The sequence below is a fragment of the Numenius arquata genome, chromosome 12 (genome assembly GCF_964106895.1).
Source record: "Numenius arquata chromosome 12, bNumArq3.hap1.1, whole genome shotgun sequence".
NCBI lineage: Eukaryota > Metazoa > Chordata > Aves > Charadriiformes > Scolopacidae > Numenius > Numenius arquata.
The window spans coordinates 19411450-19438005 of record NC_133587.1 but is presented as its reverse complement, the minus strand read 5'-3'; the positions used below and the strand labels follow the sequence as shown (position 1 = coordinate 19438005).

Here is a 26556-nt window from a genome sequence, read left to right as displayed (position 1 = left end):
TACTTGCAGTGGCTGAAACTGCAGCAGTTATGAAATTTTCTTTTATTTACAAATGTAGTTACACCCTTGTCACTGATGTTATCAAAGTTGTGGCAACATTTAATGTTAAATAAAAATACAGACTTGGGAAGTTTGGGATATTTAATTTCTTTCTTGTTGCTTTAGCAATGCAGTGGATTTTGCATTTAAAAATGTGTTTGGTGTAGAATTTTGTACAATTTGGAACAGTGTAAAACATTTAAAGATACCAGTGCTTTCTTGAAAAGGTTTAGGGTGTTGGATCTCCTCCCTCTATTTCCCCCCATTCAAAAATTTCTGATTTTTTTAATTGTAATCTAAACTTTGTCAGACTATACTATAACCTTTTTAAAGAGCAAGAGTACAAGCTCATCTTCTTCAGGAGGCATAATTCCAGAGTCTGAACACCTGCTTAGACACAAACAGTCTGGAATCAAATCAGAAATTTGAAGAAAAAGGCATTCTATAAAAGTGTCTCTTAAATACCCCAAATAAATGGAAGGTTTATTAAGCCTTTAAAATAAATTCCTTGCCTTACAAGCATTATTTGATGATGAGGTAGTCGCTGTAGAATCATTGTGAATTTGATAGTTGAGTAAACAGTTACCAATGTGTTTCTATAATACACAGCTAACTTAAGTTGGCATGTGTGCTGTTGTCATCACCTGAAATCATGTAGTTGAAATGGTGAAGGGATCCGAAGAACATTTCCTGCCAGGTGTAAAAATATTGGGGAAATGAGAAGTCCAGTTCCAACATCAGACTTATGTTGGAATCTAATAATCTAAAATTGATTCTTATATCTTGTTCTCAACAGTACTGTAAACATCATTCTTCTGCTAAATATGGGGAGCCCTAAAACCCCATCAAAAGCAGCTGCTCCCAATACATTTAAGTTCTGAATTTTTATTGCTTTAAAATATATATACATGGCATGTAGAACCCTGCTTTTGTTTGGAAGGTTAGTCTCAAAATATAAACTGGAATCTGAAAGAAAAGCAGTGGGTTTTAAATTTTAGAATCGGTTCTGACCTTGGTTCATGGCAGCGGGATGAGAATACTAGAATGCATTTCAGTTCATTAGCCTTATTTGTTCTGTGGAGTTTGACCTCTTTTTCTGCTTTCCTAATTGTACCCTCGTGTCTGTTCAAAAATGTTGCTCCTGTGGTATCTCCCCATTTCAGTTTTCAAGTTAGTAATTGCCAGAAGGTTAGTTACTCTTGTACTGCAGCTCCCTGATAGTATGAAGCTTTTTGTCCGAGAATTTTGATTTGATACAGCTATTGTTCCCTATAATGTTTAAAGAACAAATTACACCATTTTCTATTTTACTTGTGACAGTGTACTCTGTCGTTGAAGACTAAAGTGTATATAGGCTTTGCAGGACTTCTTGCTTTGCTTATCAGTTAAATTGAAGTGTCAGTATCTAGAGGATTTTCTTTATCTACTTTAGTTGTCCAACTGAAACAAGATTCAAAGTGTTGCAAAAACGGTAATCCACAGCAAGCACCAAAACTAAAAAGTAACATTAGATTCAGTGTGCAGCTTTCAATAATTGTCAAATCTTACTAAATTTCTGTTTGAGAAATCGGATTAAGAATCTGCAGTGGTACTTGGCGTCTGTACTGCATGTCCAGTGTAATCATGATTGGAAGGCAGAGTGTGGATCTTGGCTTCTAGGGGTCTTTGCATGCAAAGAGCGTTCAGGTTACTGTTGGGTAGTGAATAGTTACTGTCTTTACTGAAGACCAACTGCAGTTAAATTGACTAATTACAGTAACTAATAAGTTTTCTGAGTAAATGTTTAAAATTACAAAGAAATGCAGTTTGCCCCAAACCTGTACGAGCTGCAGGCTTAGAAAAGCAAGTGGGAGTAGTAAGTACAAAGCAAAACTCTTAGGCAGCATGTTAAGACCTGGTAGCAGGGAGTATCAAGAGAAAAAAAACCTTCCTTTCCCTTAGATTGCTTCTTCCTTTCTATTTTTGTTGTGTTTTGTTTTACTTTGCTGTAACAATACAATTTATTCTTAGCATCTTGACAGTGTATTTAAAGTATGTTTGAAAGACATGTGAAGTACTGCATTTAGTGTGTACTAGATCTAATGCAGGAAATATATTTTCAGTCCTTTTACTCTTCCTGGAAGCATTCTTCAGTGATTTCAAAATTCAAAATAAAAAAGTGCTTTGGAGCACTTTCTGTTGCTAGTGATAAATTTTAAGACTAGTGACATGCTTAACCACCCATTTAACAAAAGAAACTTGTATAAATATCAACAGGTAGAAACTTTCTCCTATCAATGTCTGTGACATCAGGTTAGAGGAACTGTGGAATGTGAGGTAAATCGTAACACTGAGCCACATGTGTAAACCAAGGTTGTATTTTTCTTAGGAGAAAAAAGAGCAAGAGCCGAAGTCGGAGCCATGACAGGAAGAGGAGCAGAAGTAAGGAACGCAAACGGAGCCGAGATCGGGAAAGGAAAAAGAGCAGAAGCCGGGAAAGGAAGCGGAGCAGAAGCAAAGAACGCAGACGCAGCCGTTCTAGAAGTAGAGATCGCAGATTCAGAGGCCGCTATAGAAGTCCCTAGTAGGTTATTTGTGTAGACTTGCATGTGTGCTCCTTCAGTGTATGATGTGGAAGCTTAAAGTTTCAGTCTCTGCTTTCTTAATTGGTCACTAATGTCAAAAAAGGTGAGAGGTTAAGGTTGAAGAATGTCAATAAATGTAGAGTGAAAAAGAGGGCAGAAACATACCCAGTTCCTACTGCTAGTTCTCATTCTTACCTGAATGCAGAAAGATGCAAAAGCAAGTAGAAGAATGTGTAGAACTGACTAGAAAACAAAGCATATCAGAAAATTAAAATAAGTCAGGTTTTCTGCATGTCCTAATTATCTTCAGTGTATGATCCTGATGGTTTAACTGTCAAAAAATGAATAGTAGTCTGTGATTTAGGTTACATGCTCATAAAACCTTTTGCTTTTGTTACTAAAGGTTTTTACTGGGTTGCTGCTCTTAAACACTTACTGCCTAAACACAGGAAGTGTTTATGCATCCAGACTGGAAGTGTCTTGTCTTAGTAATGCCCATGTGTTGCATATTTGCCCTGCTTTTTTTGAAACTTGTTTAGAGGCTGTGGAAGAATTCTTCAGTTCCTCTCGGATCTTTGGCTTGATAGAACTTCTGGTATAGGTAGTTCCTGACAGTTGTAAATCATTTCTTAAAAACCACTTTTTCATTGGTATTTATTCTGTGTTTCTGCTGCTTTGTATTCCTGCCCTCTTTGCTCCCCATTGCCTCTTTTTGCCTGCAAAGAAGCAGGAAAACCGTGAGAACTGGGCTGTATGCTTGGCTTTCATTGATTACCTGAGGCTGCTGTTTGTGTCTGCTTTTGTCCAGGCCTCATCTCAACTGTTGTCAGATCTTAGAATGCAAGATCATGTCAGAAGCAGGCATTTGAAAAACATGTATTTTTTTAATCATGGCATGTAACATCATCTGTGATGGAGAAATCTCTCTCAAGATGTTTGAGAATACAGTGTTTACCTTTTGTAGGCTTGTATGGTTCATGTGCTTGTACAGCACATGAATGTTTTTCTTGGTGGCTGGGTCCTAATGCAAGGAGTGCATTCCTTCTGGTACTCTTGGAATGCCCGAGGTCTCTGGGTCTCATTTTGCACTGTCACCTGGATGTTGGGCATTTTCATAATGAAAACATACTGGAACTCCTGCGTCTGCATGGATGCAGTGGCATCCTGTGCTTCCATCACTCCTCAGCACTTGAGGATCATAGAGCGTATTAGCCCTGCTTTTACTTTGTCTCAAGTACCAGGCCTGTCCGAGCCTCTAAAGCTGCTCTGGGCTTCGGTTCTGAAGATTTCAGCTGTGCACAGTTGGCTTGTTTTTGACAGTTCTTTGATGCCTGTAAGATTACAGTAGCTAGTTGTTAGGTTGTGTCATCTCCACTGTCGTGGCTCCGAAGTTCCTCATAAACAGAGGACCTTGATCAAGACCTTCAGCCTTCTGTATGTGGAGCCTGCCAGTCGCCTTGCCTCCAGTTTGGTAGTGTGTGGAGAGAGTCTCCATCTGATGAGTTGCTTGGGAGTTGCTGCATTCTCCTAGCTATGTTGGAGGGTGGTGTTCTTTGTTTTTCCTGTTGTAGCTGGGTGAGAAGGTTCTTCACATGGAGAAATTTGGGAGTTTCAGTCTTCCAATCTTCCAAAATAATTTCCTCAAGTAATGGTTGAATGTATGGACAATAATCCACGCCTGCTTTTAATGCATCAAGATATGTTATGCCAGGAAGGTAAATGATTGCAAGGGGTCTTTTCCATTGTTCTGATGCTCTTCCATAGCTATTCCGGGCGATTTCTCTGGTATTGAGAAAAGGTGAGATCGTCTAGCGCCCCCTGAGGGTATGAGGTTGTGCTTATTGGTTTGGCAGCGTTGTGTTCTCTGCTTCAGTTGGTGAATTGTTGCTTTCATTTAAGGAACTAGGATTTTAGTTTTGTGGAAGACTGATATAGGTCAACTATGGCCAATCATTGACGGCAGATTCTGTCCCTCGCCTCTCGCTCTGAGGAGAGGAACTGTTTTTTTATTTAAATTTTTACCTTCTACGCTTCCTCCTCTTTGTGATCTTTCTTACTTGCTTTATAAAGGCCCCTTTTAAAGCTAGTATCTCTAAATTTGAGATGTTTTGCTGCCAACGGTGACGTGGAAGTCGCAATAGTGAGAAGAGAAAGTCTAGTACAGGTAAATCTGAACAAAAGGAAGAATGTGCCACAGAGAACCTGAGGATTTTGAGTTTGTCATCTTTAGGCATGAGATAGTGATTAAATGTTTTGGGGTTTTTTAAAATTGGGTGGCTGGTTTGCATTGCTTTGTTCTCACAGGGTTTTTTTAAAAAGTTATTTTTGAATGTCTTGCCCCTTAAGTGTTTTGCAGCTATATTATTAGGTCTCTTAAGAGAAAGAACTTGACCAAGTATTCTTGCTTATACATCTGTCTGACAAATCCCAGCTACTGCTAATGTACAGTAGAAGTCACTTGTACTGTCCTGTTGCTATTCTGGAACCAAGAATTTGGGCAGAACTGCTGGGAAAACGGGGTTATCACCTGGACACTGAAAGTTCATTGTCATTCTCCTGGAGTTTGTTAGCTAAAGCTTGCCTTGTCTGAGACTTGTTGGAATCATAAAATGGTTTGCATTGGAAGGGACTTTAAAGACCACCTAGTTTCAACCCCCCTGCCCTGGGCAGGGACACCTCCCACCAGACCAGGTTGCTCAAAGCCCCGTCCAACCTGGTCTTGAACCCCTCCAGGGATGGGGCAGCCACAGCTTCCCCTCACAGCAAAGAATTTCTTCCTAATATCTAATCTAAATCTCCCCTCTTTCAGTTTGAACCCGTTGCCCCATATCCTGTCGCTGCACTCCCTCATAAAGAGTCCCTCCCCATCTCTCCAGTAGGGCTCCTTTAGGTACTGCAAGGCTGCTATAAGGTCTCCCTGGAGCCTTCTCCAGGCTGAACAACCCCAACTCTCTCAGCCTGTCTTCATAGGAGAGGTGCTCCATCCCTTGGATCATCTTCATGGCCCTCCACTGGACCTGTTCCAACAGGTTCATGTCCTTCTAATGTTGATGGCCACAGAGCTGGAGGCAGCACTGCAGGGGGGTCTCCCCAGAGTAGGGCAGAGGGGCAGAATCCCCTTCCCTTGTCCTGCTGGCCACACTTCTTTTGATAGAGACCAGAATACAATTGACTTTGTGGGCTGCCAGTGCACATTGCTGGTTCGTGTTGAGCTTCTCATTCACCAACACCCCCAAGTCCTTCTCAGGGCTGCTGTCAGCCTGTTCTCTGCCCAGCCTGGATTTTTCTTGGGATTACCCTGTGCAGTGTGCAGGACCTTGCACTTGGCCTGGTTGAACTTCATGAGGTTTGTATGGGCCCACCTCTCCAGCCTGTCCAGGTCTCTCTGGATGGCATCCCTTCCCTCCAGCGTCTTTGCTGCTCCACACAGCTTGGTGTCATCGGCAGACTTGCTGAGGGTGACCCCTGCGGTATGCCACTCCACACTGGAGGAGTGGAGTCTTGGATAATGACTGAGCAGGTGAAAGCTGATAATTTACTGGCTGTCTTCTGACCTGACTTGTTCTTGGGCCATATGACATAACGTATGTTTAGGAAAACATGTACCTAGGTGTGCTTTGCCTGTACACAGGACTTAGTGCATTTGTCTTATGAAGAAGTTAACCCCTAGACATAAATTGCTTGTGCCTCGTTGCTTCTGTACATGATAGCAGGACCAGGCAACAATTTCAAAGAGTTTTTAGGCAGTAGGAGGAGAGAGAAGAAAATTCCCCTGAGACCTACAGTTTTGCAAGTAAGTCTTCTTAGAAAAACACAAATAAGTGCATCCCGTAGAATACTATTGAAAAAGATCTTCAGAAGGTAACTTGGGCCATCATCTTGCTGTAGGCAGCTTTCTGCTCAGTCTGTTCTAGTGATCTGTTACAGCTTTGGTTTGCTGCAGTTTAAAAAATGTTTCTCCTATGTAGTCATTTAAATAATATACTACTTAACTTGTCAAGAGTGAAAATGAAAGAGACTTTTGGAGTTGTGTCGGTGTTTGAGGTTTGTTTTTTTTTTTCCTCAGAAGTTGTGCATGTACGTGAAAACTTACTGTTTATCTTCTCAGGTATTTTTTCAGTAGGTTTAGACAAACGCTTAGAACCTTTCTTTCACCATTTCCTTAAAAATTTGTGGTCTTGATTATTGACCGTCATCTAGTTGGTCTGCATGTTAATATTCCGGGGTCACTGTACTTGGTTTGTCTTGCTGCATTTGAATTGAAATGGAGAACACCACGTTCTGCATCTGGAGGAGGTGTGAAGATGCAAGGTAATCTCATCTCTGACAAGAAGTCAGAATTAGTAGAATTAGTACTGACACTTCCAGATGCAGCTTTTGGCAGTGTGTGTCAGACACTGGAGAACCTCAGTGGATGCCCTCAGAAGTCTTTTGTGTGAACTTGAGTAGGAAATGGGGTAAATTGATCCTAGACAAAAAAAGTCTGTTTTGATCAATAATGATCTCATCTCAACATGTGCCTGTTCTTTGTCTTATTTTCTCTTAATAAGTAGCTTCTAAATGGTCTCTTTTCTTTATTTTTTTTTTTTCCCAGTGTTACACAGGGCCATATTTCCCTTGCTTTAACCTGGCCAGCATGGTTTTGGATCTTGGCCCACTACTTCCACCTGTGTCAAGTTTAAAAATGGGCATCCTCCTCCTTGTTGTGGATGCTGAGTTTAACGATAAGCATTACTGTTCCACTGAGTAGCAAGAAGATGTCTATCGGACAAATCGGTTGGCTAAATGGATTTAGTGAAAGACTACCTAATGTTTTCAGACTACTGTGTCTTTCAGGGCGTTTTCACCTCAATTTATAGCCACAGCAGAAAGAATCAGTTCTGTGCAGATGGAAAGACAAAGCCCTAGCATTCAGTCCGTGCAGCAGTGCCTCTGCCATTTGGTGGATATACAGGAAGAACGTTAACAGGTGGTGTTCTTTGCCTTGTATCTACAAGGAGATCAAGTTCAGGGAGAACATGATAGGATGAAGCTTACTGCTCATGTCGCAGTCTGTCACCGTGTGCCACAAGAACTAGCAAGGGGACTATCTTTAACATGGAAGCACTGGGCAGATTGCCATTTGTTCCAACAGCCTCTGTGAAGCCTGGAGAACTAAAATTAGATTCAGCCAGGAGATTGGATTCCTTCTGTGGTGGACATGTCTATATAAGGTTAACTGCTGGCTTTAAATGGCTGGGTGTTTTGATGTCCATTAAGAACTTCAGAAATGGCATTTACGTATTTGTAGCACTTCAGTGGCTAGGGCTGAGACAACATTAGTGAATGTATCCCTTGTAGAGGTATGCAGGGAGCTACTTTGGTTTCCACTTGCACCTTAAATTTAATGAAACTTTCAGTTTTAAAATGTTACAGTTGAACAAATAGTCCTGCCAGCACCACTTCACTCAAAACTCTGAGGCTGAGTTCCAGGCCGTTAAGGTACTGCTTTGCAGTTATGTAGTATATATATAGTAGGTAGAGTATGCACGTGGACAAAAAAAGTAATGTAAAATTTACAACAGTGACTGTAGCTCAGAAAATGTTGCCCATAAAAATGTGCCGTGTCTGGCTGGCTCATGATTAATTTCTTCATTGGAGTCCTGCATATTCTGGGATTTTGTGATGTAGATGAAACTGGATAGGGAGTGTATTCTGTGCTGTAGGGTTTGGAGTGCTGCATGTAGCTTATGCATGTGATGGGTGCTGTTACTGGCAAAAGTTTACGAGTTGCGGTGCAAGGGTGGGTGAGCAATTGCAATGTGATGTGAGTACAAACAGGAAATCTGTACTCTGGTGGGTAATGTCTCTCTTTGCTTTTGTTGTAGTTCTGGTCCAAAATTCAACAGTGCCATCAGAGGGAAGATTGGTCTGCCTCACAGCATAAAATTAAGGTCTCTGAGTTTTCTCTACTTTTCATTGCATCATTAATAGGTTTTGTTTAAAATCAGACTGTTATGTTTGAATGTTTTCTTACAATCTTGTTGATCTCCCTTTACAGCAGACGACGCTCCAGAAGCAAAAGTCCCTTCAGAAAAGACAAGAGCCCTGTTAGGTAGGAAGTTTTACACATTTGGGCTTTTTTTTATTTCTTTTTGGTCCAATTGAAGTTAGGAAATCAATGATGAAGTAATGCATGACTACTTAGGCTCTCCAGCTTATACTTACAAGTAATACTGGTGTTCATTCAGAAAGCCCAGGAGACGAGAGTGTTGAAAACATGTTGCTCTCCCCCCTCCAGTAACTGTGCAACTGTAAATAATGTTGGTGTGCAAAACAAGCCTTGCTTTGCTTTTTGCGTTTCTGTATTCTCAATCTTTTTTCCTGTTAATTGTAATTTAAATTAGCTAGCTTTTCTGCTAAATCTTACTTAATAATCTTAAATATGGAATGGAAAAAAGTACTGTACAAATGCTTTTCTTCCTATTCAGTATGTATTAATGTTGTTTGTAAAGAAGCCAGGTGCCTTTCAAATCCAAGAGGTGCTTATCCATTCTTAGGCTTCTCATTTAAGGGAACGGGGTTTAGATAGCTGCTAATGAGATTATTCTCTAAATTAATGCAGTTAAATTTAACCAGTCTTGCTTTGTTTTTTTGATTATTAGGAAACTCTTACTGAGAAAATTTAGTTTAAATTTTTATTGTGTATTCTCAGTGATTATTTTCTTATAATAAAATTTAAATACATTTTACATGACTGGGAAACTCAACCCAGGATCCAACATGCTAATTCTGTTCTGTACTTAAGTACAAGTCAGACTTTTTTAGATAAGAAAAAAGATTTTAGATTAGATGCATCACTCCTTAAAAGCGATGCATCTAATTCCAGTAGTGATCAGTATTGAAATAAAATTAATCTAGTGCTTCTGTTGTCAGGGATGAGAGTGTTTCAACTCTCAACTCAAGGATTCACTGTTCATACTGGGAATTCTGTTTGTATAGATGTCAGTATTTATGCGGTGGCTGTAGTGACTCCAAAGTGACTGGGTAGATGTAAGATTTTTAGTTTGCAGAGCCACAAAAAAAAAGTTCATGCTACTTGTATGAGAGTTCAGACAGTTGGTCTGTGCTAATTAATCCCGTTTTCCTTTGTTTTCCTGTCATTTCATCTCATCTTTTTGACTGCAGACTCCCTACTGGTCCTGTTACCTGTTCTGGATAGTATCAAAATGGCACCTCTCTTTAGTTGGGGCTTCTGTATTTAAAATACAATTTTCCAGTCATATTTAATGCTTACAGTTGAAACAGGGTGTTTAATCATGTTAAAGAAGTAAATATTGCATTATTATTTTCAGTTCTTGACCATGCCTTTTTAATATGGCAGGTGTTTTTTCCTAATCAGACTTTGAAGTACTGATTGAGGTTTCATGCATTGTCCAGTGATGAGTTAATCTTAATTCAGGTTATTTTTTAACTGAACTTTCCTCTTTCCAGAGAACCTATTGATAATCTTACCCCTGAAGAGAGGGATGCTCGAACAGTATTCTGCATGCAGCTGGCTGCAAGAATTCGACCAAGAGACCTGGAAGAATTTTTTTCTACAGTAGGGAAGGTAATTAATAGGGAGATTAAAATGATTCTGAATACTTCCTCAAGCTGTCCTAGTGCAGGATTGATACTTTGCAGAATTGTAAGGAAGTGGCTTTCTGGAGCTTCCTATACAGGTGAAAGGGCGGGGGACGAGTGGCTACCAACTAATTCTTAAAGGCTCTGAACATAAAAACATAATTTATCAGGAGTTCATTGTTCAGCATGTGATGTGATGCACAACATGGCAACACAATTCTGATACAAACAACTTCATTTTTCAGAAGTTTTAGTCTTTAGCAGATAGGTCTACCAGTTATAGTGTAGTTTAAAAATTAGTTTAACTTCCAATTTTGAAAAACTTTGTTCCATCAGCTGCAAGGTTCTGGCTTAAAGCATCACAGTGCTGCAAATATTCTCTTGCTGCTGTCCCTGTAGCATACTACATTTGACTTTGGGCAGCTTTTAATGCTGGCTTGCCTCTGGGATGTTTGTTAATGTAGCTTTATGCTACTCTAGATTTGCAGCATAATTGCAAAGGCACTGGCTTGGCAAATAATTGTCTGGTTATTAATACTGTTCTGAGAAATGGACTGCATTAGTTTTTTTCCTTTGTCTCTAACACCATTTCTATACTTGCCTTTCAGGTTCGTGATGTGCGAATGATTTCAGATAGAAATTCCAGGCGTTCGAAGGGAATTGCTTATGTAGAATTTGTTGATGTTAGTTCAGTGCCTCTGGCAATAGGACTGACTGGGCAGAGAGTCTTGGGTGTACCCATCATAGTACAGGCATCACAGGTAAGGAGTTGTAAACCTTGTTTTTATTCATGTTGAGTGGTGCCTCTTCTATCTTGCTGGAAAATTTAGTGTTTGAAAATGTGGTTACCATTGAACTTTTGGAAAACCTTAACAATAAACTAATTAGAAATGGACCTTAGTTTCCCATAGTTGACAGGCAAATTAAAGCAATCCAAAGCGATATAAATGCATTTTGAATATACAGATATTAAGAAAGTAGTAATAATGAAACTGTAAGAATGTTACAGAATTACAGTATGTATTATGTATGCTTTCTGTATATGTAAAAAGTAACGTGTTAATGTACTAGATACGAGCCAGAATTCTGCATGAAGTTGTTCTATTTTAAAGGCTTTTGGAAGCTGTCTCTCTATACTTGGTCACGGTCCTGGATTTCATAGATATTTATGTTAAAATTTTATAATCTGCATGCTATTCATTGAACAGCTTGTATTTTTTGGTGAATCTACTGATTTTAATCTGGTACATGTATACTACTTATGTTAGGGTTTTTTTATTAAATTCTTACAGAAAGTGAGTTTGTTTTTTCCTTAGGCAGAGAAAAACAGAGCAGCAGCAATGGCAAATAATCTGCAGAAGGGCAGTGCTGGTCCTATGAGGCTCTACGTGGGATCGTTACACTTCAACATAACTGAAGATATGCTTCGAGGAATTTTTGAGCCGTTTGGCAGGGTAAGTTTTAATTTAGTGTGTTGTGTTACGATAGTTTAGCTGAAAAACCTATGTTAGTTGTAGAACACTCACAGCTTATGGAAATAATTCAGCTTCACACCTGCAAAACAATCTTTCTTTTTCTTGCTCTTCTGGGTCTGTTACATCCACAAGGCTTTAGATACCTAGTTAGAATTGGAGAAAAAATGAGAACCTTGATTTTGTGATACAGTCCAGTGATTTTGACCTCAGGTGGGTCTTCTAAGGGTACCTAAAATTATAAAAAAACAAAACAAAACAACTCCAAAATCCCTACCTTAGATACTGCTTCTGCAGCTTGTAAGTATATCCCATCTCCCCTCCCCCCCCCCCCCCCCCGCCCCGTGTGATTGTGAATGTGTTAAAGCCCAAAGCACAGAATCAGGTCCAAGCTGTGTTCACTGTGAGTGTAGTAGTTTCATCTCTTTGTGGGAATTTTAGCTCATGTTACTGCCATAAACTAGCGGTGTGTCCCATACAGCTCTGACACAGGCCCCGTTTCACTTGTGATTGTTACGCCCCAGTTTGTGGCATGGTAATATTTTTTTGTAGAGAGTTTTGAAAGTGAGCAGATAGAATCTGATTTCTGGTGGAGTCATAATAGATGTTAGCCCTACTGTGCTGTCTAAGGTGTCATAGATAGTATAATTTTTTTCCATTAAGCAGCATATTTAGTATATTACTTTTTTTCCTATCTTTGGACATTAACCTGCCTCATACATACTGTAATAGCGCTTTTCAGATGTTTTGTTCAGATTCAGTGTGTGTATCTCTTTAATTGTGCAAAAGCCTGGAAAATTGCAGCAATTTATTAAATTTTAATTCACATAACTGTTATGGTTTTGTGTTCTCTCAAGGTCTGGCAGGAGGATTAATGTAGTTTAGGAGGCTTACATGTAGAGCTGTGAAAGTTTTTCCTCCTCCTGATTCCATATACTCCAGTCTTAAACTCAGTTCTTCTGTTACTGCTGTGTTGCTGATACTATTTTATAGCTCATAGATGACTTACTAATTTAAATTTCTTTAATTTTCTAATTTAAATTTCTTAATTTAAATGACAATGATTTATTTTTAAATTCAGTAACTATAAACTTCTAGGAGTTCTCGTACGTATTTTAAATAACTACTGGCATACCATTTTTTTCAAGCCCCTGGGTCAAAGTAATGCAAACTGCTGGTCTTACTCTATAAAATGGAGTTTCTCTGTATGATGTGCTGTAACTATAGTGTTAAGATATGATGATGTCTGCATGCTCGTTGTCTGCTAGAATGTTGCATCAGGACCAAGCCTCTGCATGTGGCTGGATTCAAAGGATAAATTGCACATCACCATTATGTTTACTCACTTCTGGTTTAGTATCAGAGTACGTATGTAGCTGCCTGTACACTAATTTTGAGGAAGGAATGAGGAACTGACTTGAAAAACAACCAAAAAAATCAGTGGGTTTGCATTTATAGTTATATATTTATATTTGGCAGGACTGTATTCAGGTTTTGTTTTCATATCTAGTGGTTTATTCCAAAATGTTTGATAATAAATAGCTTTATTTTTATTTTTAGATTGAAAGCATTCAGCTGATGATGGATAGTGAAACTGGACGCTCAAAAGGATACGGATTTATTACGGTATGACTACACTTGGCCAGGCTTCTTAGACAATTTGAGTGTAACCCTCCCATGTAGTAGTATAACTTACTCAGCAATCTTGGTTAATTCTAGAAATAATCATGTTGCAGGATATGCAATAATGGCCTTTTTCTTTGTTTCTGCCAGTTCTCTGTGGGTATTGTGGTTGAACAATGCACATGTTTAGTATACTTTGTGGTCAGTACCTGGTAAAGCAATGTTGTCTTCTGCAGGCAAAGATATTAGTAAAGACTGGCACTTTCACAGTGCTGTGAAAATGATTAAATTTGAGCTTTTTAGGGGAAATAAAATTTTAGAGGCTAAAACTTTCACTTTAAAACATCCTTCCTCTTCACCCTCAGATACATAATTCTGTGAACTTCGGTTTCTTGACTGACCTGGCAACTTGTCATGGGGGGAAAAAAAAGTTTCAGCTAGGACCTGTGGCGCTTGGAGACAAATGAAACCAAACTAACTTTATAGCTAATACTTGATAGTTTTAACACTGTCAAAATATTTATATATTTAATTTGATGTTACACAGCATAAAGCAGAACATCTGTTAGTAAATGCACGGCAGTTACAGGGTTACAAGGGAAGTGACTGTCATTCTTGGAAAGTGTTGAAAGAGAACTAAAGCCATGACTTCTGTTGATTGAAATATCTAGATGCTCTAGTTTCAACACTAATGTATTTAAGTATGTTCTTATCTATGAGAAATATCCAAACTTGTGTGTGTTCAGATTAAAGGGAAAATGCAGAGCACATGTAAGTCAGTCTGTAGCTACTGTTATCTTAGATGTCATGTTTCTTAGGTTTACGTAACTGTGGATGTTGCATATGGTAGAAGTGTTGCTGAATCCTGGAGGCAGTGTTACTGAATTTGTATTTTTCCAATATACAGTTCTCAGACTCTGAGTGTGCCAAAAAGGCCTTGGAACAACTCAATGGATTTGAGCTGGCTGGTAGGCCAATGAAGGTTGGACATGTAACTGAGCGCACTGATGCTTCCAGTGCTAGTTCATTTTTGGACAGTGATGAACTGGAACGGACTGGAATTGACTTGGGAACAACTGGTCGCCTTCAATTGATGGCAAGACTTGCAGAAGGTATGTGTGATCATTAATAAGAAAAGTGTGAAAATACAGAAGTTGACAGAATTTGTATTAATATACCCCACAGAATATTACACTAAATGCATGGAATGATATTCTTAAGCTTTTGAACAGTAAGGTTTCTGGTACTTGTGTTACTGCATCCCTAACTGAGTGAGAAGTGCTTGCTACAAGGTATGTTCATGTTCCATTGTAGGTACTGGTTTGCAGATTCCCCCAGCTGCACAGCAGGCTCTGCAAATGAGCGGATCTTTGGCATTTGGAGCTGTGGCAGGTAAGAAATGATGACCTATTTATTTTTCAAAAATACTTCGTGCTATATAATTTTGAGAAGAGGTGCTTAACTGCGTTTTGTGATCTTTTAAAATGAGAACAGAGGTATTACAGCATACTTTACAAACTGTAGAACTTCGCAAATCCATGAGCAAATAAACAGTGACACTATATGACAGCTTCGATGGGCATGGTTCACTTTGCATTATTTTTGGCAATTCTGTTACAGTTGATTTAATTCATCCCAAGCCTTCATCTCTTATCTTTACTATTCCTTGTACTAATGGGACTTCTATGTTCTACTGCAGTGTAAACGTTGACTGTTAAAAATGGCAGGCTCGTAATTGGAAGGGGATTGACCCTTCTGAAAAAAACTGAAGCGTACCAGGGACAAGAAGGTTCTTAGGACTTTATGGGGGACACGGCAACTAAGACTGCAGTAATGTCAGGTTTATACAGTGATATCTTGGTGAGGAAGGACACTGTACATCGGGGAATTTGTGTGTTGCTTGGAATTGCCTATAGTTTGTGTGTTCTGCAAGTGGGTATGTTGGAAGTGTTGCGGGGATTTTATTTTGCTGTGAGAGGGAATGAGACTGAGCATAGAGTTGCTGCTGCTAGTTCATAGCTGCCCTAAACGACAAACTGTTCAAGAGGGCTTCAGAACTGGAGCAATGAGTAACCAACCTCCTGCAGGAGATTGGGAATTTACAGAGTGGAGTTTCTTCATGTTATTTTTTTATTAATACAAGAACAAAGGGCATGAAGCTGTCTTAGCAGTAGAAAAGACTTGAATATCGCAAATAACTAGATGTTGGAATGTGTGAAAAATGTCAGGAAATCAGCAAAGAATAGATGGCATTGTTCTGTTTGTCTCCCTGCAGAGTTTGGAACAGAAGTGATTCAGACTTCAGATACACCTGAGTCATGTTACTGAAGTTCAGGTGCTGTTCTGAGAAGAGCATACAAATGAAACTGTAGACAGTTTCTAAAAGAATATAATAGGGTCTTTCTACAGATACACCCTTGGAAGGAAAAGGAACTGGCTAGTGAAAGAGAAATGTGGGGTGTGGAATAAGGTGTTTTTTCTCAATCTGATAAGAAAAAGATGAAAAAGACACAGTGGAAAATCTACGTAGTCCAGAAAGAAGGAAAGGTTAACAATGCTAAAATTAGATCAACTTTATTATAGGTGATAAAGTGGTGTGACAGTCTTGCTTGTTAACACGTGTAGTCAATGAGAAATAAGAGAAATATATTTTAAAAACCCCAATCATTTCCCACCCCCATGTTTGAAACAAATAAGCTAAAGAAATGAAAATTCCACAAATCAGGAATATGGTGAAAAATATCTCACATATCTGAACTGTTAGGATAGCATGGAATCACTATGAGAAAACACGTCTGTGGAGGAAGAAATACTAAGGCTGAAAACAGTTTTTGAATATTGTGCATGTTTAGTAACTGTAGAAATAAAAATGGTAGAGGTAGCATTGTTTACTCCACTTCTATTGTACAAAAGGAATAATGCAGACGTGCTACTTAAGTAACTTCGGAAAAAGATAAAGCTTTTTACTACCATAGTCATGAGCTATCCCCAAAGTGAGATTTGGTTATGGATTAAAGGTCTCTTTACTCTTGCTAGAGAAAATTACTACCAGGAATTATGTCATTATGGGAGACTTTAACTTCCCTGATACAGATTGGAGAAGAATTGCTAGTAATAATGGTGGGGCCCAGATATTCCTGGATGTGATATCCGACAAATTTCTTCATCAAACACTCAGACTCACGAAGAGGGGATGCTATTTTAAACTCAATTTGGTAAGTAATGAAGATGTTATGGATGAGAATAGAAATGACCATTGACTTGGGATCGTGAGTTGCTCAAGTTTAAATGGAAGGATAAACAAGTCTGTAACTAAGGCTTCTGATTTCAAAAGCTGTGGTTGAAGAAACAAGGCAATAAAGTCATCTCGTCTAAGCAGCGTGGGCGTTTGAACAGGCAGGGTGTAAAAAGTTTCTTCAGGTCCAAATTGCTAATGCTCTATTGGATCTGTATTCCACAGAAAGAAGGAACAGTCCTGTTAAAAACAGGCTCCACACCAAACTGGGTGATTAGCTACCTCAAAAGAAATAAGGAATAAGCACAGAGCCTATGAGTAATAGAAAAAAGGACTGATGATAAAACAATAGTTTCAGTTTGGGAAATAGATAAAACGAGAATTACCTGCCAACAGCCAGATTGTGTTAGACCTTGTAAAAGACATGAAAGCAGAGATGAAGATTGACCAGTTCCTGAAGAGAACAAAAAGGAAGTGGGGCTGAGGTTGAATGAAAAAATACTCACAAGATGTTTCAAAATAATCTTGTGGCCTCAGTTTGTAGTGGGGACACTGGTCATAAAGTTTGGAATTTGAGGAAGGTAAGCTAAGAATATGGATTAAAAAAAAAGGAAAATTATTCACAAGGTGAACGCAAAGCTAAAAGTAAGAGCTGAATGTACTCAGTTCAGAGTAGGAAGAAAATTCCCATCAAATTAGTGAGGGAACAGGTACATGAAATATGAGGTCTGATACCTGGTATTGTCAATAAATATTTTAAATCTGTGATACAATATATAGTTGGAACATCTAATTCTAAATTACCTACACTTGAAGGAAGAACAACATAATCTGGCTGGTTTCCAGTCCTGTTTCTCTGACTTTGCTTCTCTCCTTCAGAAGTCATACTGAAGGGTAAACTGGAGAATATTATTAAAGTATAGCATACTTTCAGAGAAATGGCATTTGAAGACTTAACAGTCTTTGATAAAACTGACTTTCCTGGACAGAGGAGCAGTAGTAGAACTCTTCTCTCTGAACTTCTGACTTGTGTCATTTGGGAGTTATCAAGTGGGTAGTACAGGAAGTACAGTAGGTAAAGAAGCTGGCTGAAAGAAAGGGGGGTTTTTTTTCAGGTGAAAACTGGGAAGACTAGAGACTGTTGTTGAAGCCAAACTTCAGGTGTTGGGCTGATCTTGTTTAATACTTACGTGAATAACAATGGTCAACAAGAGTAGGAGTGAGGTGAGTAAATACAGAGGTGCTGTCAGCAAGGGACTGTTGGGGCGTTAATTGTTCACCTGTTCAGGGTTGAAACAAATTCTAGTGCTACAGCCTGGGAGCTTAGCAGTGAAAGATGGCCAAGGAGGAGCAAAAATATCTAAATACTCCAGCTTATCTGTGAGGGAATATGAACTGTCAGTGTGATGCATTTTTGAAAGGGTAGTTGTGTTCCTACTGTTAGCATACTGGAGCATCTGAGATGCTGCCTACACATTCCTGAACAGTTTTGGTTTGGTCATGTTCAAGATGGGTTGAATCAAACTAAAATAGGGAAGCTAAAGAATTAGTTTTATGGGGAAACCTGAGAACTTGGATGTTATTCCTATGGAGAAAATTCCAGCAGGAAAAACAATTGAAGCAAAGCAGTTCTAGCTGTGTACTTTCTCTTCTCTAGTAAATTCTGTCTGAAAATCAAAACATTCATGAGCCTGCAGAACATTGTTCTAATGCTTTGTGTGACAAAACATTTCCTTACTTTTGAGAACAAACTCTGTTTCTGAAAAAGATTGAGAGAGTGTGCTGTGATAGAGGGGCAAATAGGTGTTACCATCCAGGACCTCGATTTGATCTGCTGTTCCGCTGCAAGTAATTAGTTAAAAAAATGGGGAATACTTGGCAGGCTTCTGTTTATTTAAAGCTAACTGTTTCAAAATAAACATGCAACTTCATTTTATTTTGAAGCACAAAATGTGTTGATATTATATATTAATTATAACAATTGTATATTAATATAGCACCGATTATATATCTGTTTCTGTATTCCTGCTTTCTCTGTACTAAGCATGTACTTCTTATTCATGCTAAACTTGCTACTCTTACAGATATATATACCGAATATACTGAGAAGGTTACTTTGATCTTAACTTTACAGATGTATTTTAGTTTCCACATGCTATTTAGAACTGCGTGTAGGGAAGAATAAGACTTGACAGTGAAGTGTGACAATGAATTTCTAACATCTGAGTGAATTTAGAAATGAGAAGAGAGGACTATTCTTCGATCACAAGCAAAAAGAAAATTCAATGAGTTGATGAAAGACTTGATGGATGGAGGGGTCACGTTTCAGAGGTGGTAGATAATTAACCTGTGAAACTTGTTGCCGCAAGATCCTGTTAGCTGATCTCTGTCTGTTTGGAAGAGAACTGACTCTTGGCCCTAGATAGAGTTTGAAGGGTTATGTGTGTGGATTTGGCACATCTGGAATGTTGGGCTGCAGAGCCCGGGCTGCCTGACATGGGGGAGTTCAGCTCTATGTGACATGCAGTTGTGTCAGAACTGCAGAGGGAGGAGTCTCTGTCCTCATTTATCTGGAGTGATTTAGGATATTTGGGTGTGGTTTTTTTTTTAAACACAATTTTTAACAAAATGTTGGGGTAGTAATTAACTAGGCAGTTAGTTATAGATTTGGCCAAACCCATGCAGTTTTGGCAGAGAATACAGATGAAGATAGTCTTCCCTGTTAGGGTATTTCCCACTCTATGGAGTTGAGGATTTGTGTTCAGGTGCAGATAGAAAACAAGCTACATGTAGCCAGTTCTTGTTACAGCTCAACCTTCAGAGCTTGCTCCTTTGGTCTCTTATTTTTCAGCGTGGTTCCCAGTATGTGTTCTTCTGTGGAAGTCACGTGGAAGGCACCTGGGGAATACTTCTCTTTGGGGCTCTCACTACTTAATACTTGGTCCCCCAGTGCTATGGAGGAGGTTTTATTAGAAAGGGAAAAAAGTATGTTGATACCTGTTTGCAAGTGAGCTTGGAAGATTGCTTGGGGTCCATCACTTCACTGCTTTCTAAATGAGTGAATTAAGGTGATGGTTAACTTCAGTCTTCTGACTCCTTGCATTTGTGTGAAGTAAATTGGAACATAAATGAAGAGGCTTATGCTTACATTTCTTGTATTCTGAAGTTTTTTGTTGGTCTAAAGATGTTGAGCATTGGAGTCATATATGGAAATGGTTAGAAAGGCTGTGTTTGCCTGTTCTCATTACTTCAAATTGGGAAAGTTGTATGTTAAACTAATTAGTGCTTTCTTGGCAAATTAAAATGTTCTGAGCACTTGAAAATGTTTTGAATATGAAAAATACTAAAGTAGCTTGTCATTATGACACTTTCATGAAAAGATAACAGGTAAAATACCACCTTACTCTCCTTAAAATTAAATTTGATAACTGCTTTTGGAATGTTACACTTGGATAACTGTGCTTAAATGCTTTCTGTTAGTAAAGATGCCAAACTTCTAATGCCTGTAAGAATTGTGGTAATTATTTTCTCATGGAACAAAATATGTCTTACAAAGAGTTCAAGCACAGCAAAGGCAAGGTGCAAACAATACATTGATGTAAAGGACACGGTCATTTCTTTCCTTTTAAGGTATTGTTTCTCTTGGAAATACGCTTTCCTTTGTGGTAGTGGAATCTCTATCAAGTACAGAATATTCCAGCTGAGAAGCTGAAATTAGTGTAGCTACTCACCACTAGAGTGGAACAGTGAGAGTGGGTTGAGATACTCTTTAAGAACAAGCTCTTAACCACTAAAATACAAGCTAAACAACCTGGCTGGCAGGTAATGGTACAGTAATGCTAGCAAGCATACTAATTAACTTCTGTATATTTTTCTTTAGACTTGCAAACGAGACTATCTCAGCAGAATGAAGGTAAACTGGCATTTGATTTAACTTGTCACCAGTAGGTTTTGTTGCAGACGTCCCCAAGTGAAATGCTTCTGGTTTAGAGTGTGTGAGCAGCCTGAGAAGTTATATTTAGTGCCTGTAGGAATCGTACTATGTATTGATTATTATTAACTGAAAATAACAGAATGTACGTTAAATGTTTCAACTTTCCTTTGTAGCATTTCCTCAGTGCTGGTAATGTTCCCCAGCCATGTGGTAGTCCTAGAAAATGTGTGGGTTTGTGTTTTCATTTGTGGGTTTAGGTGTGGTTGGGTGAGGTTTTTCCTGCCTTAGAGGTAGGGACTAGGAGGGTCATTTGCGAATCAGGAGCTTGGGATTACTGACCCTGGATTAGTCATCATTTACTCTGACTGTGCAGTCCCTTCATGTGTGCATATGTAAGAGAAGGTGGCCATTATTTCAGCTAAATTAACAGAAGCTTACAGCCTAGGGAAAGGGCCTTTAGGACAGTGCTTATCTTTAATAAGATGTACTGTGCTTATGAGCAACAATAAATGACAAGTAATAATTTCATAGTTACTGGGAAACAGCATAGATCTATTGTACAGTTAAACCAGAATTTGTCAAATATTTCCTATGTTATGTATTTCCAAGGGACAAAAGTGGGCATATATTTCTTGAAGGACAATTTAACATGCTTAAAATACATTTCGAGAATTCTCAAACTTGTCTGTCACTTAAGACAGGGTGGTGCAACTCCATCCTGAGGTGGAGGTGCTGCTGGCATACCATTCAGGATTTTCAGACACATGTGAAGATGCACTCATCTGCATTTAAATGTTTAAATTGAAAATCTGCCAAAACCAATGTTCAGGGTTATCTTTTCAGCTTCAGTTGTAGTTCATCTGAGCTATTTTCTGTCATAGATAGTGTCTAGTTAAGAGTTTGGCTTTCCTGTCTTCAATTTTCTGTTTAGTTAGAACTGTTGCTGTTACTGCTGAATATTGGGATCTTGAAGAATAGATAGAAAATACTCATTTAAATTGGAGCAATGCATAGCAGGTTCTTAGATTTGTTACTGTTTTTTTCCATTACAACAGTTCTGGCTGCAGCTGCTTCTGTACAACCGCTTGCAACACAGTGCTTCCAGCTTTCCAACATGTTTAATCCTCAAACGTAAGTGATTCATCATTGTCTGTTTGTTTGGCATTTGTCGGTGACTTTAACATCTGCGAAAGGAATCAGTATGTTGCTGAGGTTTTTTGATGGGTTTCGGGGTGGATTTTGTCTGAGTGATAACAATTCCATCTCTGTCCTATTCTTCCTCCACCCCCTACAGTGAAGAAGAAGCTGGCTGGGATACCGAAATTAAAGATGATGTGATTGAGGAATGTAACAAACACGGAGGAGTTATCCACATCTATGTAGACAAAAATTCAGCTCAGGTATGCCTGGTTCCAAAGAGACACTGAGCAGGTTTTAGAAGTTTTGTTGCTTTGTGGTGTATAGACAAACACTATTTTTTTTTTTTTCCTAAACTGAATCTAAATTTCTTGAAGTTACTTTGCAGTTTTTTCAGAATGTATGTGATTCCTGTTTTGAGTCAGTGTGTGTAAGTGGAATGCGGGAATGTGTATAACTGGAAAGCAGTTCTCCGGTGCTGCAGTCTGCTCTTACAGGTTTAGGCAGCTGAAGTTACTGTAGAAATGCAGGCTGAAGAGTAGTGACCTCTTTAATTCTGGCATTTGGCTTTTCCCATAAGCTGTGCATTTCCCAAAAGCCAGCGACTTTCAGTTTCCTCCGTTTCTAGAGAATACAGGCTTTAGCATAAAGAACACGCTGCTCCAGCAGACAGAAGATGGGCAGGGAAATGTGTGCCTAACCCCATGCTTGGAAACAGCTGTGTTCACTAGTGATGTTGAAGTCTTGCAGTGGGTGGTAGGAGCACCTGGAGTTATAACAGGGAGGAGAAAAAGGGCTACCGATGCAGACTTAATTACCGGTTAGTGCCTGTTTGAGGGACTCTCGGCCTGAATATTAAAAAGGCTAATAAGTTTTTCTTCTGTGTTCACTTTGTTTATACAATCTCCAGGCTGGTTATCTCTTCCCCTGTATTTTGGCTGTTGGAATATAAATTGTGGAAGTTCTGTAAAGGTATTTGGCCTTCTCGAACTCCTTTAATATAGAATTCACAGCCCAAACTGAAGTACAGTTTTCAAACGGTCTCATAGATTAATTTCTAACAATCAGACCCTGAAGTGTCCTGTTGGGTTTTATTCCATTGTGCCAGGCTGGAATGCACACTAGTGTCCGTGTCAGTATTGCTTAGATGGGATCGTTCTGCCCTGGTAATGCACTTGGCACTCACAAACCATTGTTATCATTGTGTTGCTTCTACAGAATACTCTTGTCACCTAAAATCCTTTCACGTGGATTACTGAGATGTTAAATTAGAGATGAGCTGCAGTCTGGTACATAAACCAACATACAGTGTTTTATCATCTTCAGCGTCACTGCTGGGTTGGGCTACTGGAAGGTAGAAACCTTTCCCACCATATATTACTCTGTTAATATCTTGGAGAAAACAAAGTGTCCTTTAACAGATGAATAAAAACCACCACCAAAAAAACCAACACAGACCCCAAAACCCCACCACCCTTAAACTGCAAAAAAGGGGGCAACAGCCCTCAACATCCCTGATGTCCGGTCCAAGCACATAGAGCTGCAAATCTGGTTCACATTAGCAAGTAGATTTAAAATTAAAAACTGCAGCTACTACATCATGAGTCAGGTGTTTGTTACATGAAATACATTTGATCACAGTAGCACAGTGATGACCCAGATATTAAACACCCACTGATATTTAAAAGTACTGTATTTGAATGTAAGTTTCCACTGTGCTGTTCTGTTTTCTAGGCTTAGATTCTGGTCACGTTCTTCTAAGTGTTTTCATCTCCCGTCTTTGTAATCTCTTGCCCAGCCAGCCTGACTTCCCAGGCTGAGGGCCTGAAAAGTCCCAACTGAACATGTGGTCTTGTGTATTGCACCAGTCTGCTCTGGGATGTGTCAAGGAAAACTAAAGCTTTGTGTTGCTGTATCTCATGTTAATGCTTGAGCAGCTTGGGTGCCTGTGCAGGGGACAGCCAAGAACACAACTGTGTGTTAATTGCTCAGTGCAGTAAACTTCAGCCCCTGAGCTCAAGTTTTCCCCCTGAGAAGGAATGGGTCAGATCACAGTGGGAAGAGATAGTACAGGCTTGCAAAGGCTGCTAAAAGGAAGGCTGGATTCTCTTAAAACATTCCATTCCTGTACAGTCTCTTTCAGCTGGTTCAAGAATTGCTGGGAGTATACAGTCTGAGCTGGTTCAAGAATTGCTGGGAGTATTCTATTTTTAAGCAGGCAGCCAGAAAAATGCATCCATGTTATTGTGGGTGTCTGTGTGTCTTGCAATTGCTGAGTGTGAATATTGCAGTCCTCTGGATCAGGCTGGTTTAGTGCTTAATTTGCAGATAGAAAACTTGAGGTGTATCTGGCAAAGTTAAAAGATCGGTCTGTCATTCCTGTTAGATACCATCTTAGGCTCTTCTTGCCCTGCTGTGAGGGGTTTTTTTTCCTTTCCTCTTAGTCCTTAGGGCAGATGCTGAAGTTCCAAGTTAGAGAATTTTCATGGTACCAGTTGCCTTCAAGTGCTGGACGTCCTTCCTGCCCCGGGAATGGGGGGTGCTTCATCCCTTTGCAAACCAGACTTAACTTGGGTATCCAGTTAAGCATTGGTGGTTAAAGGGGTGAGCTGTGGGTGCTGGTGGCCGGCCTGCAGGGGCTGTAGCTGAACTCCTTGTGACATTTGTAACAGGGAGCCATTAGATACTCTTTTTGAAGGGTTATCTGGAGCAAGTAAGAAATCCATTACTTGTTGATTTCAGATCAAGCTCAGGTTTGGTCTGTTTTGCAAAATCCTACTTAGAAAAGTTTAATGTGAAGGTCCCTGTTACAGTTTTGCAGTGCAGGTCAGTAAAACACTGTCCACTGCTACGTTTTCTCACGCTCATTCTGCATTCACGGTCGGTCTCAGTAGGAACATGGCGAGGCCCTGCCTCCGTCACAGCTGCACCAAGGAAGTGGCTTGAGACAATGTGGGATGTTTCTCAGGCTTCTAATGGACCGTAACGCTTGTGTATTACAGGGCAACGTGTACGTCAAATGTCCTTCCATTGCTGCGGCCATTGCAGCTGTAAATGCGTTGCACGGGCGGTGGTTTGCAGGTGAGTGGGTTTCGTGTAGAGACCTACATTTATTCATTAATTACTGAAATGACCGTGTACTGATTTTTTTTTTTCTTCAATTTTTTTTAAATCTTCTGTTTAGGTAAAATGATTACAGCAGCATATGTACCTCTTCCAACGTACCATAGCCTTTTCCCAGATTCTATGACTGCAACCCAGCTACTGGTTCCTGTTCGACGATGAAGATGGATTTAGTCAGTTTTGTACATAGTTATTTTTTGGAGGAAGATTGAGTTATCTTTTATTTAGATAAAACTAAAGGAAAGGATTTAATGTCATTTTGTGTACACTTCCTGCTACCTTTAAAAATAAAACGAAGTAAGCAGAAATGCAGTGTGTTCATTCTCCCTAACTAGCATTTCCACTGTATACAAAGCTGTTGACTTCTTGTTCTGCCTTGTAATTCTTGTACATTTACTGAGGTGATCTGTAGGAACTGAGAAGTAGCTCATAGAAAACAAGTTCTCTGTAAAAGGCAGATGGGACATAATGACATTTTTAATGTTTCACAAGCCTTTCTTTTAATGCAGCGATTACATTTTACATTTCACTAAATGTAGGTGATCTGCTCGAGGTTAATATCAGAGATAGACTTTATGAAGGGACATATTTAGTGTTTTTGTATAAATGGAAAATTCAAAAGGCTACTGAAAGCTGACCATAGACAGCCCCTCAGCTTGCTTTCTGATGAATAATTGGTAAGAATAGAAAGATTGAAGGGTTTTATTTCTTGATGGTAACTTTTGATTAATGTATCTGTAAAAGTTTCTTTGTAAATACTGTGTGAGGTGTGTCTAAGTTTCCAAACAAAACGATCTCTGCATTTCCAGATAAGTTTCTGTGTATGCAGCGGGGCAGAGGTAAAGGATTTCAGCCAAGTCTGAAAATCAGGAGGAAATACAGAAACGTGTTTTGTTCTGGTTGCATATAATCTTTTGCTCTTTTTAAGCTCTGTGAGCTCTGAAATATATTTTTGGGTTACTTCAGTGTGTTTGACAAGACAGCTTGATATTTCTATCAAACAAAGACTTTCATATTGCAACAATCTTTGTAAGAACCACTCAAATAAAATTCTCTTAAAAAGGCCTTCATGGAGCTTTATTTCTCCGCTTTCCTAATGCGAGTGAAGCAGCGTGTGCTGAAGACTGGGGGTGAGCGATAGAGGCTTTGAAGTAGTAGATGGTGGGAATGTGACTCCTGCAGAAACTGCAGGAGCTGGTTCTTGCTGCGTGGAACCCTCCGTACAGCGCAGACCTGGGCTCTCCCTGCCTGGATGGGGAGGGCTCTTGCCCGTTCTCAGACCAGCTTATTCCAGAGATGGTGTCCCCCCTCATCTTTCACAACTGGGTGCAAGTAATGGGGATGTGGCAGTGCCTTATGTTGGCTAAAAGCCAAGTCTGGTTTCTGTAAGGAAGCCTGCCTATATAGATTGACCTCCTTGTCCCCCTTTCCCTCCCTGCCCCCCGCTCCCACCCCCCTTTGTAACCACTGCGTAATAAAAGTTGTTTGAAGGTGGGGAGAGTGCATTCCACCCCGGTGGGTGATAATGGGCTGGGCAGGGATGGTGCCAGTGCTCTGGGACAGAAGGTGGTGGCAGCAGCTGGGTTCAGTGTGTGTGTAGCTGTGGCTGTGGCTGCAGCGTGGCATGAGGCTGCCCAACAATCCCTAGGAATGCAGAGGGGAATGGGAGGAGCCGGAATGTACTACTGGGGGGTGTCTTAGGAACCAAGCAAAGCTGCTTTCTAGGGTTTTTTTGACCATATTTTTTTAGTTACCAGTATTAATCCACTAGTGCCAGCCGGAGTAAAAGTTGAGCTGTTCCAGAGTAGCTGTGTTGCTGAACTT

General features: G+C 39.6%; 1 protein-coding gene across 3 annotated transcripts in view; it reads left to right on the top strand.

Moving 5' to 3' along the window:
* The window catches only part of RBM39 (RNA binding motif protein 39), a 31488-nt gene extending 5690 nt beyond the window's left edge, over positions 1-25798 (top strand). For 2 of the 3 annotated variants that reach the window (XM_074157766.1, XM_074157767.1), the window contains 14 exons: positions 2408-2602; positions 8471-8536; positions 8644-8697; positions 10077-10194; positions 10817-10969; positions 11525-11662; positions 13241-13306; positions 14211-14415; positions 14618-14695; positions 20419-20451; positions 21528-21603; positions 21767-21872; positions 24612-24690; positions 24794-25798. In XM_074157766.1, coding sequence (XP_074013867.1) covers positions 2408-2602; positions 8471-8536; positions 8644-8697; positions 10077-10194; positions 10817-10969; positions 11525-11662; positions 13241-13306; positions 14211-14415; positions 14618-14695; positions 20419-20451; positions 21528-21603; positions 21767-21872; positions 24612-24690; positions 24794-24894 — 1468 coding nt within the window. In that variant the 3' untranslated portion in view covers positions 24895-25798. The remainder of the gene's footprint in view (positions 1-2407; positions 2603-8470; positions 8537-8643; positions 8698-10076; positions 10195-10816; positions 10970-11524; positions 11663-13240; positions 13307-14210; positions 14416-14617; positions 14696-20418; positions 20452-21527; positions 21604-21766; positions 21873-24611; positions 24691-24793) is intronic. The other variant, XM_074157768.1, reaches the window with a different exon arrangement.
* Positions 25799-26556: the final 758 nt, after the last annotated feature.